Source organism: Prunus dulcis, chromosome 4 (genome assembly GCF_902201215.1).
Source record: "Prunus dulcis chromosome 4, ALMONDv2, whole genome shotgun sequence".
NCBI classification, from domain to species: domain Eukaryota; kingdom Viridiplantae; phylum Streptophyta; class Magnoliopsida; order Rosales; family Rosaceae; genus Prunus; species Prunus dulcis.
In genome coordinates this window covers 16045616-16062267 of record NC_047653.1, presented here as the reverse complement: position 1 = coordinate 16062267, position 16652 = coordinate 16045616, and the positions used below count along the sequence as shown (strand labels likewise).

Genomic DNA, 16652 nt, shown 5'->3' with positions numbered 1-16652 from the left:
TTGTTTTCTGCTCCTTTCTACTAAATGGTTCCTAAAGATTTATTTCAAGCCTAATGAGTGTTCTAAAGTTGCCAACGGGGTCTAGCCCAATAGAAAATGACTTTGAGTTGTAGACAAGGGGTCTCAAGTGCCCATGACACCATAGTTGTGTGTGTTTTCTAAAAATCCCCCTATGTTGTAGTTTAGACTCTAAAGTTCCTCAATAAAGTTCTAATACCTTGGATATGTTTGTGTTGAAGTTAGCTCACCAAAAGATGCAAGGAAGAAGAAGGAAGCAAGCGGAAAGCAGTAGGAAGAGTTGCTGCAGTGTTGCTGGCGCTCAGGAGGACGCATGAGGTGCTTGAGGTGAGGCAGAAGGCACTCGAGAGGTGGAGAGATATTTTTGGCCCTGATACGGGAGCTCGAGCTGAATTAAGGTGACAGGACCCGCCCCGGAATTTCTCGGAAATCGAAGCGAACCCCGTCTTTATTCCGACATCTTCCCGATGCCGGGCCCACTTACAAAGAAACTGAGACTCTCTACCAAAATTTTGGCAGTCTCCCCTGTAATTTAAGCAAACCCGACAAAAAATTGAACCTGCAACATACATAAAATAAAAAAATTCCCAACCAGCAGCATGCTTTCATAATTCAACAAGTCATACTAAATGGCCTCCGGCCTCACAAGTAAAATCTACCATGGGCGATAACAGAGCATCTACTGAATTTAGATTACAAGAACAATTGAGTAGAAGAAATTACTCAAATCTTAACTAGGAAGGTTCACAATTCGAGCCTCATACACCACTTGCACGCTTTCTGGAGCGACTACTGGCTGGGGGGCGCAAAAACAGAAAACATGTGAGTGGACAAAAACTAGATTTGCAGTTAAAAAATAATATAGTAACCCCACCGTGTAAAAATAATGCTCAAGTCATGCAGGTTCACAATTCAATATTTAATTACTCAAAACATAATTCATTTAAAACTCTTCAAAACACAAGTCATCTCCTTCGTAAACCCCATTCTCTCAATCTTGCAACTCCTGCCAAACCACTGAAAAACTCTGATTCTTCACTCACTCAACTATACATATACATATAAATATACATATAGATATATAACTATACATAGCTATATAATATACTCATCACACTACCTAGGTACCGGGGAAACAATCCAACTAGGAGATCGTTTGACTAGTCCGCAGGATTTCCAGGTGTTATCCTGCGTCTAGGGATGAGCGGTCCAACCGGGGGACGAAACTCCAAAGCTCACACACTGGAACATCCAACGCCATGTGTAGCTCCCAAACTATGTCCTACGCACGCAGACTGGATCATCACACACCGGAACATCCAACGCCATAAGTGATGACCCTAAACACTATACAGAGTCTTTCCATACGCCGGAACATCCAACGCCGCATATGGAAAGTGTCTCACACGCCGGAATATCCAACGCCGCGAGTAAGACGGATAACCTATTCTTCCCACACGCCGGAACATCCAACGCCGCGTGTGGAAAGTCTAATAACTGGGGAAGGTACTTACATAGTGTAATCATACAACTTCTCTCAACAACCCCTCATAATCAAGTTCTTCCACAACACACTTCAACAACCCAAGTATCTCGCCTATAGAGAATATATATATATATATATATATATATATATACTTCCCCAAAATCCTTATAAAATACACTCTCAATACCCAAAATGCCCAACTCACAATATATTGCCAAAGCGCTATACAAACATCAAATTCAACTCATGAATATAATATATTCAATAAACCATTAAAAACATTATGCATAAATCTTTCATCAATAAAACCATGCATATGATTGAAAACAAAGTCCACTCACAAATATTCCCACGCTGCTTGACCACGTGAGGGTCCTGCCTGCTGAGTACGTGCAGTCGAAACACCTATTTCGAGATACGAACCGTTAATTAATATAAAATTACGTCGAAGCGGAAATCACAAATTAAATGCTTAAATCCCCAAATTCCCAATACGTGCACGTTGAAGAAGGTATCCTAAGGTCCGATTACAGGTTTAGGAATCGTTCACGATTGTACGGTTATCGCTAACCCGCAAACTTTGCATTATTGAATCGGAACATCCGGGGCTCCGATTCATAATCCGTGAAGTCCCATACGGTCCTAGGAATACCTAGAACAACATATTTTAATTTGGATAAGATCTAACAGTCAGAACCTATCGAACCCGGATAACGCACAATATGCGAAAATTCGTTCGATAGTCAAACGACGTCCAAATTGAGATCCGCAAATTCCTATGCACTCGTGACAACCTAAGGATCTCATCAGGTCAAATTGAAGCTTCACCAGCCTTGCCCACACGCCGCCACAATCGCCGGCAGCGTGTGGGTGTGTAGAGTAAATTTCGGTGACGGAAAAACTCCACGACCGAGCTCACCCTTCCTATCCTAGCTAGTACTCGAAGTCAGGATCACTTTATTCAAGTATGGGGAGGTCCAAATCGGACAGCAACTGGCCGGAATTTCACTTTGAAATCCGGCCAAAACCTAGGTTTTCAAATCGAAATTCTAAACTCAAAATCGATCCAATCGTACCCCAGAAACAGCTAGAGCATATAAAAAGAGGAAGAACCCTCACCTGTTTCACCGGGTTTGGGCGGCAGAGATGGTGGCGCTACGATGGCAAAATCTCCTATTGAACCAGTCAATATTGCCAGCGAGATTCGAGGTTTCCGGCGGGGAAAACGGACTAGCCTTGATCGGGGCATCGAGACGAAGCTAATGGTATCGGTCTCGTGTCCTGCCGTGGCCGGAGCTGAGAGAACCGAAAAGAGAGAGAGTCGGTGTCGGGGAGAGAGAGAGACTGAGGAGAGAGAGAGAGAGAGAGAGAGAGAGAGAGAGAGAGAGCTGAGCACGCATGAGGAGAGAGAGAGCTTAGGTGAAAAAAATCTGATTTTTACCAAATTTTTTGAAATATTTACAAGTTTGCCACTGATGATGTTTTGCTCGTAACTTTTTCGTTACAACTCCGATTCAAGCCTACCGCGTGTCTACAAATTTGTCTCATTACAACCTACCCAAAAATACCAGTCGTGGTCCCAAAATCCTTATGGATAAGAAAATGACCAATTTACCCCTATTTCTAGGGTAAATTCGTAATTCATTTTAAATCAATTAAAATAGACATTAAATTTGGAGTCGGCTATTATTTTTGGTTTTCTAGCCTAATTTAATATGGTTTTGGTTTCTTATTCCTAGTTAACTTGTAACCCAAGTCCTATACATTATAAATAGGACTTTTAGGGCTAGGTTAATGGGAAGAGAGGTAGACGGGAGAAAACTCAAGATTGAGAGTTTTCCAAGAAAATTCAAGAGGGTGAATTCTTGGGTGTTTACAAGGGCATCAGAGGATTTAAGCAAGGTTGAGTGAAAAGAGAGCTAGGGTTCTTGTGAGAGCTAAGAGGGTTCTTGATTGTAACCAAAAGTGTTCTTACATACTAGTGAATTTCTCGGGAGGATCACCAAGAGGACGTAGGCACGAGGCCGAACCACTATAAATCTTTGTGTTCTTATGTGTTTGCTTTACTCTCTTCATTGTGTGTGTGATTTATTCTCAAGGAGTTTGTGTGTGTGTGTCGTCGCATAGGCATCAACGACAAAGTCTTGGAGTATTTGTGCACAACAGTTTGCTAGCCGGCTGCCAGCGGCTGATTTCTATATTATATTATGCTATTTTCTAATTCTTTTATTAGAGTAATAAAACAGTTGGTGGAGCCTAGATCCATTTCATTTTCTAGGGCTTTGGATGAGTTGTTAGCAAGGTATGACAATTATGAACACTACCATACAACTGATGAAGCAATGATATCGTAGCTTATGACAGTTGATGTTAAGAATATATACAAACATTAAGAAAAGAAGATTCATAGCTTAGAGAAACTTCCAAGTTACCCATTAAAAAAATAAATATAAAAAAACAGAAACTGATTAATCTTGGGTAATTAAGCAACTCTTAATTATTGATTGCCGGAAAGAAATGCCGACCAGGTTGAGAGAATATTCCCATCAGGAAAAAGACATGGCTCTACATCCTGTGTTATACATAGATGTAAAATGCCTGCTATAATCTGAACTCACCTTTACTTTCCTCATGGAGCTTCAATGGCCTTCTTTCCAGGTCCTGTTTACTTTTTCTCTATTTATGATTATGGCACTGAAAATAGTGAAGAGAGGCAAAACCAAAGACTCCGCTATAAATCTACCCCCGGGGCCATGGAAGCTGCCTTTTATAGGAAACATACACCAGCTCGTTGGCTCTCAACCCCATCATGCACTACGAAACTTGGCGAACAGATATGGACCTCTCATGCATCTAAGGCTGGGAGAAGTTTCGACCATAGTTGTTTCATCGGCGGAGTATGCTAAAGAAGTGATGAAAACCCATGATGTTATGTTTGCATCAAGGCCCCCTCTCCTTGCTTCAACGATCATGTCTTATGGTTCTACAAACATTGGCTTTGCTCCATATGGTGATTACTGGAGACAACTGCGAAAAATTTGCACACTAGAGCTTTTAAGCCCAAAGCGTGTTCAAGGGTTCCGGCCTATTAGGGAAGAAGAGGCAATGAATCTCATGGAATGGATTGCTTTGAGAGAAGGATCACCTATTAATCTCACTGAGGAAATTTACTCATCCACATATACCGTCACTTCCCGAGCAGCCTTTGGTAAAAAAAACAAAGATCATGAAAAATTCATATATGCTGTAAAGGAATCTATAAAGGTGGCAGCAGGCTTTGATCTTGCAGATGTTTTTCCTTCTGTCAAACTGCTTAATCTGATAGGTGGAATTAGGCCTAAACTTGAGAGGCTACATAAAGAAACTGACAGGATAATGGAAGACATCATCAAAGAACATAAAAAAGATAGAGCAACATCAGATTGTGGTGAAGGTGAAGCAGAGGAAGACCTGGTAGATGTTCTCCTAAAATTTCACGAGCGTGGCAATGGCTTTGAGTTTTCCCTAACTACTGGCAACATCAAAGCTGTAATCTTGGTAAGTATATGCACTTTCTTTTCATATCATGCTTTAATAAGTCTAACCAGTTTTCAACTATACTTACTCAAACAATAAATTTCCATTCTTGTTCTAAACATGAAACCTTAGTTCATTATTATCCATGCCGAGAACATTACAAAGAGATCACCGCCAATTCAAAACCTGCAAACAAACTTCCTACATGTACGTATATGAGATGTTTCAAGTAAGAAAACATCAACTTCCAAGTTTCAACACACTTAGCAAATACTATGTGTGCAGACGTACCTCTTTCGCTGTTTTGGGATCCCAAAAATCATATCCCGAAACACCTTTCTCAACACCAAAAAATACACACTTCCTTGACAGCTAATTTGGTCTTCTCATCTCTTAAGTATGGCACCTAAGCACAAGAATCAAAAATCTGTAAAACAAAAATGTTGGCAATGATGTCAACAAAATATAGCTTGGTCTTTCCCATCAATTTGACCTCTACGTACACTAAAATTGGATCATAATCTTGATATAGTTATATAGCTGAAAAAGTTGCCAACGCCAATTTGGATTCGAATTGTACATTATTAACTTGAAGTGTTGATTGACACCCTGAGGTCTGTTTTTATTATGTGTGATTGACTGAAGTGAGCATACCACATTTGTCTATTGTTTTCATCCATGTCAACAGACAATCTTCATGAAACTTGAGAAACTCTTAAAGCCTAAAAGTCAACATCATAACATTAACTTGTAAGTCTACTTGGGTTAAGAACAAAGGTTTTTTCTTTAATTAAGATGATAAATATAGTTTATTTTTTCTTTAATTAGAATGGTTTGCAGTTTGTAGAAGAAATTAGTCTTTAGTATTTTTTTTACTAATTAATCATTTTCAGGACATTTTTGGTGCTGGGAGTGAGACATCAGCTACAGCTGTAGATTGGGCAATGTCAGAAATGATAAAGAATCCCAGAATAATGAAAATAGCACAGGATGAGGTGAGGGAAGTGTTCAATACAAAAGGTCGGGTAGATGAAACATGCATTAGAGAGATGAAATATTTAAACTCAGTGATTAAAGAGACCCTGAGGTTACATCCTCCTGGTCCCCTCTTACTTCCAAGAGAATGCAGAGAAAGTTGTGAGATTAATGGATATGAAATACCTGTCAAAACCAAGGTCATTGTCAATGGATGGGCAATTGGTAGAGATCCCAATTACTGGACTGAACCTGAGATATTTTATCCAGAGAGGTTCCTTGATAGCTCCATTGACTACAAGGGAACCAACTTTGAGTATATCCCATTTGGTTCTGGAAGGAGAATATGCCCTGGCATATCATATGGCCTGGCCAACGTTGAGCTCCCGCTTGCATTTTTGTTATACCATTTTGATTGGAAACTCCCAAATGGAAAAAATCATGAAGATCTGGACATGACCGAGGCTTTTGGTATTACAGTCCGAAGGAAAGAAGATCTGCACTTGATTCCCATTCCTTATCATCCTCCACCTACTGAAAAATCGCACGAATAAAACAAAGTAGAGTCTGTTTGTTTATGTTTTCCCATGCTATAAGGATTACAATGCGTTGTAGTCCCATTATAACAATCAAAGAATTGAGAACCATATCAATTCATCTATTATAATCATGAGCAAATTTGAAGGGCTGCATATATACTTTTTAGTCCTGGATTTGAAAACACTAGGGTCTTTTTGCTGATTTCCTGATGTTTAACTAAATACCAAAAATTATAGTCCATAGAACAGAGAGTAATGGACCGGACCAAACCACCAAAATCATTATGCTGCACCACGTCTACAAGCAGTAATGCTATGAGCTCCAAATTATTTTTGGTCAAATGAACTGGCTTTTCTCTTCTCCGATATAGAGAGGAAAAAAGAAAAAAAAAAGAAAAAAAAGAAAAAAAAGCTGTAGGCACCCAAAACGATCAAAAAAGTCAGCAAGTAGGAATAGGGAGAGATCGAAAGATAACTCTACAAGTAACACGCCGGAATCCCCCAGAGAAATTATGCAATAGGTCTTTTAATTTATAAATTTTAAATTAAAAACTTTCGTAGGGACCATTTGTGATAGTACGTGAACCACGACAGCAAACTAACGGAGTTTTTGAAGGAACCTAATGGTAGGCACCATTTGTGATCACACATACAAACCTTGAGGGCCACGAATCATACGAAAAAATATTAAGGTTGCAATCTGATAGTTTTGTAAACCTTAGGGATGTTTTGTGATATTAATCCTTTAGGGATTACATCTCATTACACCCCCATAAGTTGATGAGGCGGGAGAGCACATGCAACTTGGATTGAAGTAAAGAAAACCAAGCAAGAGATAGACCCTTGGTGAAGACAACAGTAATCTGATCAGCAGTAAAACAATAAGCAACAAGCAACTCATTGCCCGCCACCTTTTCACGAACAAAATGATAATCAACCTCAACATGGCAAGTGCGAGTGTGAAACACCAAATTAGATGAGAGAGAGAGAGAGAGAGAGAGAGAGAGAGAGAGAGAGTAACACCCCGACCCCAAATTTCCCCAAATTTAACCTGTATTTAATTATTTAATTATTTAAGGGTATTTTAGTCATATTTTTAGCCGGAGAGAGTTTAGGACCGTGACTTGTATTTTTGGATAGGTCGTGCTGAGACGAGTTCATAGACACGTAGTGGGCTCGAATCGGAGTTGTAACGAGAGAGATATGGTCAAAAGAAACCCAGTGGCACAACCGTAAATATTTCAAAATGGGATTTTTTATAAAAATCTGGTTCTCTCTCTCTCTCTCTCTCTCTCTCTCTCTCTCTCTCTCTCTCTCCCGCGACTTCTCTCTCTCTCTCTCTTCGTATCTCCGGCCACCGGCCGCGGCTGCGGTCGGGACCGGTGCCAAAAGGACCGGCTCGGCCTCGGCGTCACGACCCAGCCCTCCCCCGAGATCAGCCGCCGCTCCAGCCGCCGGAAAATGGTGATTTTCGCCTGAAACTTCGCCGGCTCCGATCTCCCTCCTCCGGCCGCCATTTTTGGCAATCAAGGTATGGAAATTCATCCCCTCTGCATGTTCTAGCTGATGGTTGGGTAGGAATTGATCGATTCGTAGCGTAGGCAATTCGATTTTCGAATTGAAAATCAGCCGAACTTCGGCCGCCGTAATCGACCGTTTCCGGCCACTTTTTGGGGGTTGCCCAAGAACAAAAGTGACTCCAAATGGGGTGTTTTACCTAGGGTAGGAGTTTGGAGTCTTGGTTCCAAGATTTTTCGACGGACCGTAATCGCTTTGGACACCCGGTCTGCCCGCGCGTGTGACGGCGCGTGGGCCAGGGTGGTGGCGTGTCTCTGGGCAGTTTTGAGGTCCTCGTGCCGTCACGAGCGCGTAGGATTTCGCGGATCTCAATTCGGACGTCGTTTGATTATCGAACGGATATCGCCTATCGGGCGTTATCCGGGTTCGATAGGATGGGACCGTCGGATGGTCCCAAATTTAATATATGTTAATCTGGGTAATTCTAGGATCGTGTAGGAATTCACGGATCGTGAATCGGAGCCCCGGATGTTCCGATTCAATAATTTAAAGTTTATATTTTATATTAACCGTTAGATCGGACGATCGTGAGCGATTCAACCGTCCGATCTGATCCAAACTTGCAGGACAAGTGTCCTATACCTTATAGAACCCATAGGAACTTTCGGATCGGAGTTTGGAGGTCGTGGTCCTCGTGGGCCCGTTTGACTAGGGTTAGGGTAGTTTGACCTTTGGTTGACCGTGAGTCTCCCAGAGTAATCTCACCGTCCCAGGGGGATTATCTGGTGCTAGACTATTGTTGGGGTTTACGCAATATTAGAATATTTGTTTATATAAATATAATTATATATATGTTTGTACTAGGGTACAAAAGAGTCTAGAATGTCAGTTTGGAGTGCTATACGCACTACCTTAAGTACCTTCCCGGATTTTGGATTCACTACGAGTACCACCAAGTGAAAGTTAGGTCCCACGTGGCGTAGGTTATCCGGCGTGTGGATAGACCCCATACGTGGCGTTGGTTGTACCAGCATATGGGGAGATTTGTGATATGATACTCAGGTCTCACGTGGCGTAGGTTATCCGGCGTTGAGACAGGCCCCATACGTGGCGTTGGTTGTACCGGCGTATGGGGAGATTGTGAGATATTGTGTTGAGGTCCCGCGTGGCGTAGGTTATCCGGCGTTGGGACAGGCCCATACGTGGCGTTGGTTGTACCGGCGTATGGGGAGTTATGTGATATGACGTGTAGGTCTCACGTGGCGTAGGTTATCCGGCGTTGAGACAGTCCCCATACGTGGCGTTGGTTGTACCGGCGTATGGGGAGATATGTGATAGCATGGCATGGTCGCACGTGGCGTAGGTTATCCGGCGTGTTGACAGACCCCATACGTGGCGTTGGTTGTACCAGCGTATGGGGAGATTAGGTGGAATACAGAGAAATGAAATGAGGTATCACCTAAGTGTGGAATTAGGTTTTACGGGAGAACTACGTGTGGCTTGATCCCTCAAGGAGGGTACGTAGGCAGCCTAAGGTTATTAGGTGCAGCCGCAGACTAAATGTTAGTCTTAATTTGTATTTGAATCGTTTGGTAGTTGATTGAGAATTTTTGGAAGGCCGAAGGCCATTTATGTAAATTGCATGAATTTATATTGTGCATGCTGCCAGTTGGGAATATAAATTATGTTTTTATGCAGGTATAAATTTTGGGAAATGTCCAATTTATAGGGGAGACTCTGCCGAAATTTCGGCAGAAAGTCTCGGTCTTTAGTAAGTGGGCCCGGCATCAGGGTGATGTCAGGAATTTCAAAGGGTTCGTCCCGGGTTTTGGAAAAATTCGGGGCGGGTCCTTTCAGAGAGAGAGAGAGAGAACTTAGAAGGAAAACGATGAATTAAATAAACAACGATTTGCATTGCCTAAGCCCCATATGGAAGAGGCATAGAGGCACGGGCTAAAAGAGTGAGCCCGGCGTCAACAATGTGACAATGCTTACGTTCGGCTAAGCCATGTTGCTTAGGATGATGTGGACAAGAATGACAATGATGAATGCCATGATGAGATATAAAAAATCCCTAAATTGATGACTAACGTATTCCCCACCCCCATCGAATTGAAAGGCCTTAAGTCGTAGTAGAAAATAGATTTTCAACCAAAGCTTTAAATTTAACAAAGTGAGAGAAAACCTTTGATTTCAATTTCATCAGAAAAATCCAAGAACAACGAGAAAAATCATCGAAAAATAAAACGTAATAATTAAAATCAGCAATAGATTTATTTGAAGAACTCTACACATCATAGTGAATAAGTTTCATGGGAGAATAAGAGATAGAAAAAGACGGTCTAAAGGGTAATTTAATACTTTTACCCAATGGACATGATTGACAAAAAGAACTAAACCTATAGCCAGAAGATGACAATTTATTATGTGATAACAAACATTGTAAAGTAGATGAAGCAAGATGACCAAGGCGAGAGTGCCACACGGAGCAGTCAACACGGACACTTAATAAAGCAACATGATCAGGCAAAACTTGAAAAGACTCATTTGCTATAAAAGAAAATGGACGTAGGCCATTGCTACTCTTGCCCTAGACAAGCTTCTTCCCCATCGCCAAATATTCCTCGATAAAATAACAATCAATAAAAAAAAAAATGAAGAAACAATGGTTGTTAGTAGCAAATTTATGAATAGATAAAAAAGGAAGAAATCGAAAATGAAGAACATCATTAAGGTGGAAAGAAGAATTAAGGTGAGAGAAACGAGAGTGACCAATATTTTTAATAGGCAAACCTGTTCCACCAAGCACACCTCCAACATTGTGGGAACCAGGATACTCTCTAGCAAGGGATAAATGTCTCAATTCGTTGGGAATATGAGTGCTAGCACAGGTATCAAAAACCCATTGTTGGTGGCCATTATGCAGAGGATGTTGAGCAGTCATGCCTTGAAGACGAGATGGAGGTGAAGGTACAGAAGAAGCCTTGGAGGGACAGATAGCAGCGATGCGGCCAAAACCATGACAATTGAAACATTGAATAGGCCCACGGGTAGGAGGCCCAAAAGAGGAAGGAGTAGAGCTAGAAGGCAGCGGGCCAATAACACCAGACCCAAAAACACTGCGAAGGCGCTTCTGATGTGGAGTTGAGTGAGGAGCATTGTTAGGTGCACCATAAAAACTATAACCTGAGGAAAAGCCAGAGTGCAAGGGAACAAAAAAACCACCACGACTAGCAAATCCGTTGTGATCGCGATAACCACGACTGCCATGGGAAGCCATAATGGTTGTCGCACCCCAGAAGAACTAACAGGAGAAGAAAAAGCCTGATCAACTTTCCGCAGAGTGAAGGAATGCTTCAAAAGACATACTGATGGGTGTCTCATGAGCTTGAGCAGCAGCAACAATGTTTTCATAAAGGGGACCAACGTTGTTCATAACCACAACAAGGAGATCAGAATCAGAAACGGGAGCACTAGCAAAAGCCAAGTTATTGACAATAGAGTTAATGCGATCAAGAAAATCGATGATGAAAGAATCACCACGGGTAGTGCGAAGCAAATCACTGCGTAGTTGAAGAAGACTATTTTGATTTGGAGAAGTGAAACAAGTCTCAAGCACCACCCAAGTGTCACGACTAGTGGTTTTGGTAGCACTGGTGGTGAGGACCTTATGGTGAAGAGAACCATTTATGAGAGTTAGAACAAGCTGATCTTTCTGGACCCAGTCATCATATTCGGGTTTGGGGATGAGAGACAGAGGAGAAGAATCATCTTTCTTAGCCTTGGGATCGAGAATGGTAGGAGGACGAGACAGGTTGCTACCATCAACAAAGCAGAGCAAGCGATGGCTACGAAGAATAGGAACAATCTACGCTAGCCATGTTGGATAGTTATCATGCTCGAGACGAACAGAGATAACGTGATTGATAAGTCATAACAACATCTCCATGAAAACTGAAGCTTATAATAAGAAGGGTCAATAATATTTGTAGAAAGTCAAACTATTTCTAGGCTTTCCACTTTAGCATAAACACAAAAAATGAAGATGTAAACCATAATTTGCCACAGCAGTAGCATCTTTTCTAATGTGGTAAGTCATAACACGCATCAGTAAAATTATTTAGCATCAGTGACAATATATTCTCTAATGTTGTTAGAGGTTTAGGCATCCGAGGTCAATGCTCTTTTGGCACATGGTAACAACTTATGCATCGGAGATTATGTAAATAGTGATGCCATAAATAATCTTTAGCAACGGATAATATCCGAAGCGTATGACTATATCATACACATCGGTTCCCAATACTTCGGTTCTTAGGTACCTTTAGCAACGGATATTATCCTTTGCTAAAAGTCAATTTTCAAATTGTGACTCGTGAGGTCAAGAACGGAGAAGAAGAAGCCATGGGCGTCGGGGAAAAAAAAAAAGAAGGAACAAGAAAAAAAAAAAAAAAAAAGAGGATCGAGGACTATGAGTCTTAGGCTCTGATACCATGAAAGGTTTTGAATATTCTCAATGCTTTTCATTGAACAATCATATGATAATTATATACAAAGCTTTACTTGGTATCTACACAAAGAATTTCCTATTATAGGTAAAAATTAAGTTCTCGAGAGACAAGGAATATATACAGCAAATCTAGGAAATAAATACAAATAAATAGGAAACTAAATCCTTTAGGGATTATAGCTCATTGAGTTCTTCTACCTCCACCTATGTGGGGGCAGAGGTTTGAAATTGCTAGGCACCCAATGACTATTTTTATAAACCACCCTCCCTGAATCGGTTGTACTAAAAAAAAATTAAAAATGAAAAGTGCATGCAATTCCACTAGGAAGCCACTATAATCCAACTCTCCTGTATTTTCCTCATGGACCTTCAATGGCCTTCCTTCCAAGTCATGGGGAAGAGAGGCAAAACCAAGTACTCTGCTTCAAACCTATCCCCCCCCTTATAGGAAATGACTAAAACATCTGACTTCCCTTGCGCTTACCAAAATGTAAGAGAAATAATTGATTCAATTCAAATTCTTAACTCCACTGTTATTAGGTTATACTCTTGGCAATGTACTATATTTTGGACTAATCAAACACTTGGCCGAGCCCTTTGAAAATAGAGATTTATATATCCTTGAGATTCCAAGTTATCCTTTGAAAATAAAGAAAATAGAAAATGTGGAACGATCTCACCTTTGTTAATTGAGGTTGTTAATTTTTAAGTACCGCTGGAAAAGGATGCCAATCAGTTTTGTTTTTGTTTTTTGTTTTTTTTAAAAAACCTATCAGATTTAGAACGCGTGCAATCTGACCAAAGCATTGACATTTTGTTTTATTTCAAGTAAATTGATTGCTCCAAAGCTACCTCTGATAAAATATTTATTTCAAGCAATAATACTAGACCTTAAGACAACTATCGAAGAGCAACAGCTCTTAAATATTATCAATTAAAAGAAAAAGATGCTAATCAGTTGAGAGAATCTTTGCATTAGACAAAATAATAATAATAATTTAGGAAGAAGGTTGCTACATCATTTCTTATACATAGACGTCAAATGCATGAAGGTTCACCAAAAGCCACTATAATCCGAAGTAACCTTTGTTTTCCTCATGGAGATTCAGTGCCCTTCCTTCCAAGTCCTGTTAGCCTTCTTGCTCTTTATGATCATGGTACTGAAAATAGGGAAGATCAGAGGCAAAACCAATTACTCAGCCTCAAATCTACCCCCAGGCCCATGGAAGCTACCTTTTATAGGAAACTTGCACCAGCTCGCTGGCTCTCTACCACATCATGGACTAAGAGACTTGGCCAAGAAATACGGACCACTTATGCATCTAAGGCTGGGAGAAGTTTCGACTATAGTTGTTTCGTCGGCGGAGTATGCTAAAGAAGTTTTGAAAACCCATGATGTTATGTTTGCATCAAGGCCCCCTCTCCTTGTTTCAACGATCATGTCTTATGGCTCTACAAACATTGCCTTTGCACCATATGGTGATTACTGGAGACAACTGCGAAAAATTTGCACACTAGAGCTTTTAAGCCCAAAGCGTGTTCAAGGGTTCCGACCTATCAGGGAAGAAGAGGCAATGAATCTTATTGAATGGATTGCTTTGAGAGAAGGATCATCTATTAATCTCACTGAGGAAATTTACTCATCCACATATACCGTCACTTCCCGAGCAGCCTTTGGTAAGAAAAACAAAGATCATGAAAAATTCATATATGCTGTTAAGGAAACTATAAAGGTGGCAGCAGGCTTTGATCTTGCAGATGTTTTTCCTTCTGTCAAACTGCTTAATCTGATAGGTGGAATTAGGCCTAAACTTGAGAGGCTACATAAAGAAACTGACAGGATAATGGAAGACATCATCAAAGAACATAAAAAAGATAGAGCAACATCAGATTGTGGTGAAGGTGAAGCAGAGGAAGACCTGATAGATGTTCTCCTAAAATTTCGCGAGCGTGGCAATGGCTTTGAGTTTTCCCTAACTACTGACAACATCAAAGCTGTAATCTTGGTAAGTATATGCACTTTCTTTTCATATCATGCTTTAATAAGTCTAACCAGTTTTCAACTATACTTACTCAAACAATAAATTTCCATTCTTGTTCTAAACATGAAACCTTAGGTCATTATTATCCATGCCGAGAACATTACAAAGAGATCACCGCCAATTCAAAACCTGCAAACAAACTTCCTACATGTACGTATATGAGATGTTTCAAGTAAGAAAACATCAACTTCCAAGTTTCAACACACTTAGCAAATACTATGTGTGCAGACGTACCTCTTTCGCTGTTTTGGGATCCCAAAAATCATATCCCGAAACACCTTTCTCAACACCAAAAAATACACACTTCCTTGACAGCTAATTTGGTCTTCTCATCTCTTAAGTATGGCACCTAAGCACAAGAATCAAAAATCTGTAAAACAAAAATGTTGGCAATGATGTCAACAAAATATAGCTTGGTCTTTCCCATCAATTTGACCTCTACGTACACTAAAATTGGATCATAATCTTGATATAGTTATATAGCTGAAAAAGTTGCCAACGCCAATTTGGATTCGAATTGTACATTATTAACTTGAAGTGTTGATTGACACCCTGAGGTCTGTTTTTATTATGTGTGATTGACTGAAGTGAGCATACCACATTTGTCTATTGTTTTCATCCATGTCAACAGACAATCTTCATGAAACTTGAGAAACTCTTAAAGCCTAAAAGTCAACATCATAACATTAACTTGTAAGTCTACTTGGGTTAAGAACAAAGGTTTTTTCTTTAATTAAGATGATAAATATAGTTTATTTTTTCTTTAATTAGAATGGTTTGCAGTTTGTAGAAGAAATTAGTCTTTAGTATTTTTTTTACTAATTAATCATTTTCAGGACATTTTTGGTGCTGGGAGTGAGACATCAGCTACAGCTGTAGATTGGGCAATGTCAGAAATGATAAAGAATCCCAGAATAATGAAAATAGCACAGGATGAGGTGAGGGAAGTGTTCAATACAAAAGGTCGGGTAGATGAAACATGCATTAGAGAGATGAAATATTTAAACTCAGTGATTAAAGAGACCCTGAGGTTACATCCTCCTGGTCCCCTCTTACTTCCAAGAGAATGCAGAGAAAGTTGTGAGATTAATGGATATGAAATACCTGTCAAAACCAAGGTCATTGTCAATGGATGGGCAATTGGTAGAGATCCCAATTACTGGACTGAACCTGAGATATTTTATCCAGAGAGGTTCCTTGATAGCTCCATTGACTACAAGGGAACCAACTTTGAGTATATCCCATTTGGTTCTGGAAGGAGAATATGCCCTGGCATATCATATGGCCTGGCCAACGTTGAGCTCCCGCTTGCATTTTTGTTATACCATTTTGATTGGAAACTCCCAAATGGAAAAAATCATGAAGATCTGGACATGACCGAGGCTTTTGGTGTTACAGTCCGAAGGAAAGAAGATCTGCACTTGATTCCCATTCCTTATCATCCTCCGCCTACTGAAAAATCGCACGAATAAAACAAAGTCAAGTCTGTTTGTTTATGTTTTCCTATGCTATAAGGATTACAATGCGTTGTAGTCCCATTATAACAATCAAAGAATTGAGAACCATATCAATTCATCTATTTATAATCATGAGCAAATTTGAAGAGCTACATATATACTTTTTAGTCCTGGATTTGAAAACACTAGGGTCTTTTTGCTGATTTCCTGATGTTTAACTAAATATCAAAAATTATAGTCCATAGAACAGAAAGTAATGGACCGGACCAAACCACCAAATTCATTATGCTGCACCACGTCTACAAGCAGTAATGCTATGAGCTCCAAATTATTTTTTGTCAAATGAACTGGCTTTTCTCTTCTCCGATATATATATATATATATATATATATAGAGAGAGAGAGAGAGAGAGAGAGAGAGAGAGAGAGAGAGAGAGAGAGAGAGAGAGAGAACAAAAAAACAAAAAAACAAAATCAGAAGCCATAGGCACCCAAAACGATCAAAAAGTCAGCTGATAGGAATAGGGAGAGATTGAAAGATAACCATACAAGTAACACGCCGGAATCCCCCAGAGTGTAACACCCCGACCCC

The 16652-nt window shown here is 40.2% G+C and overlaps 2 protein-coding genes across 2 annotated transcripts; both read left to right on the top strand.

Annotated features, from left to right (window-relative positions):
• The first annotated feature begins 2245 nt into the window (after positions 1–2245).
• Positions 2246–6549, top strand: LOC117625502 (cytochrome P450 71D11-like). Its single transcript, XM_034357049.1, has 3 exons — positions 2246–2268; positions 4129–5041; positions 5914–6549. The coding sequence occupies exons 2-3, from the start codon at positions 4136–4138 to the stop codon at positions 6547–6549; spliced, it is 1542 nt and encodes a 513-aa protein (XP_034212940.1). The 5' UTR covers positions 2246–2268; positions 4129–4135.
• A 6736-nt stretch (positions 6550–13285) lies between these two features.
• On the top strand, positions 13286–16076 carry LOC117625501 (cytochrome P450 71D11-like). The gene is made up of 3 exons (XM_034357048.1): positions 13286–13515; positions 13580–14568; positions 15441–16076. The coding sequence occupies exons 2-3, from the start codon at positions 13660–13662 to the stop codon at positions 16074–16076; spliced, it is 1545 nt and encodes a 514-aa protein (XP_034212939.1). The 5' UTR covers positions 13286–13515; positions 13580–13659.
• Positions 16077–16652: the final 576 nt, after the last annotated feature.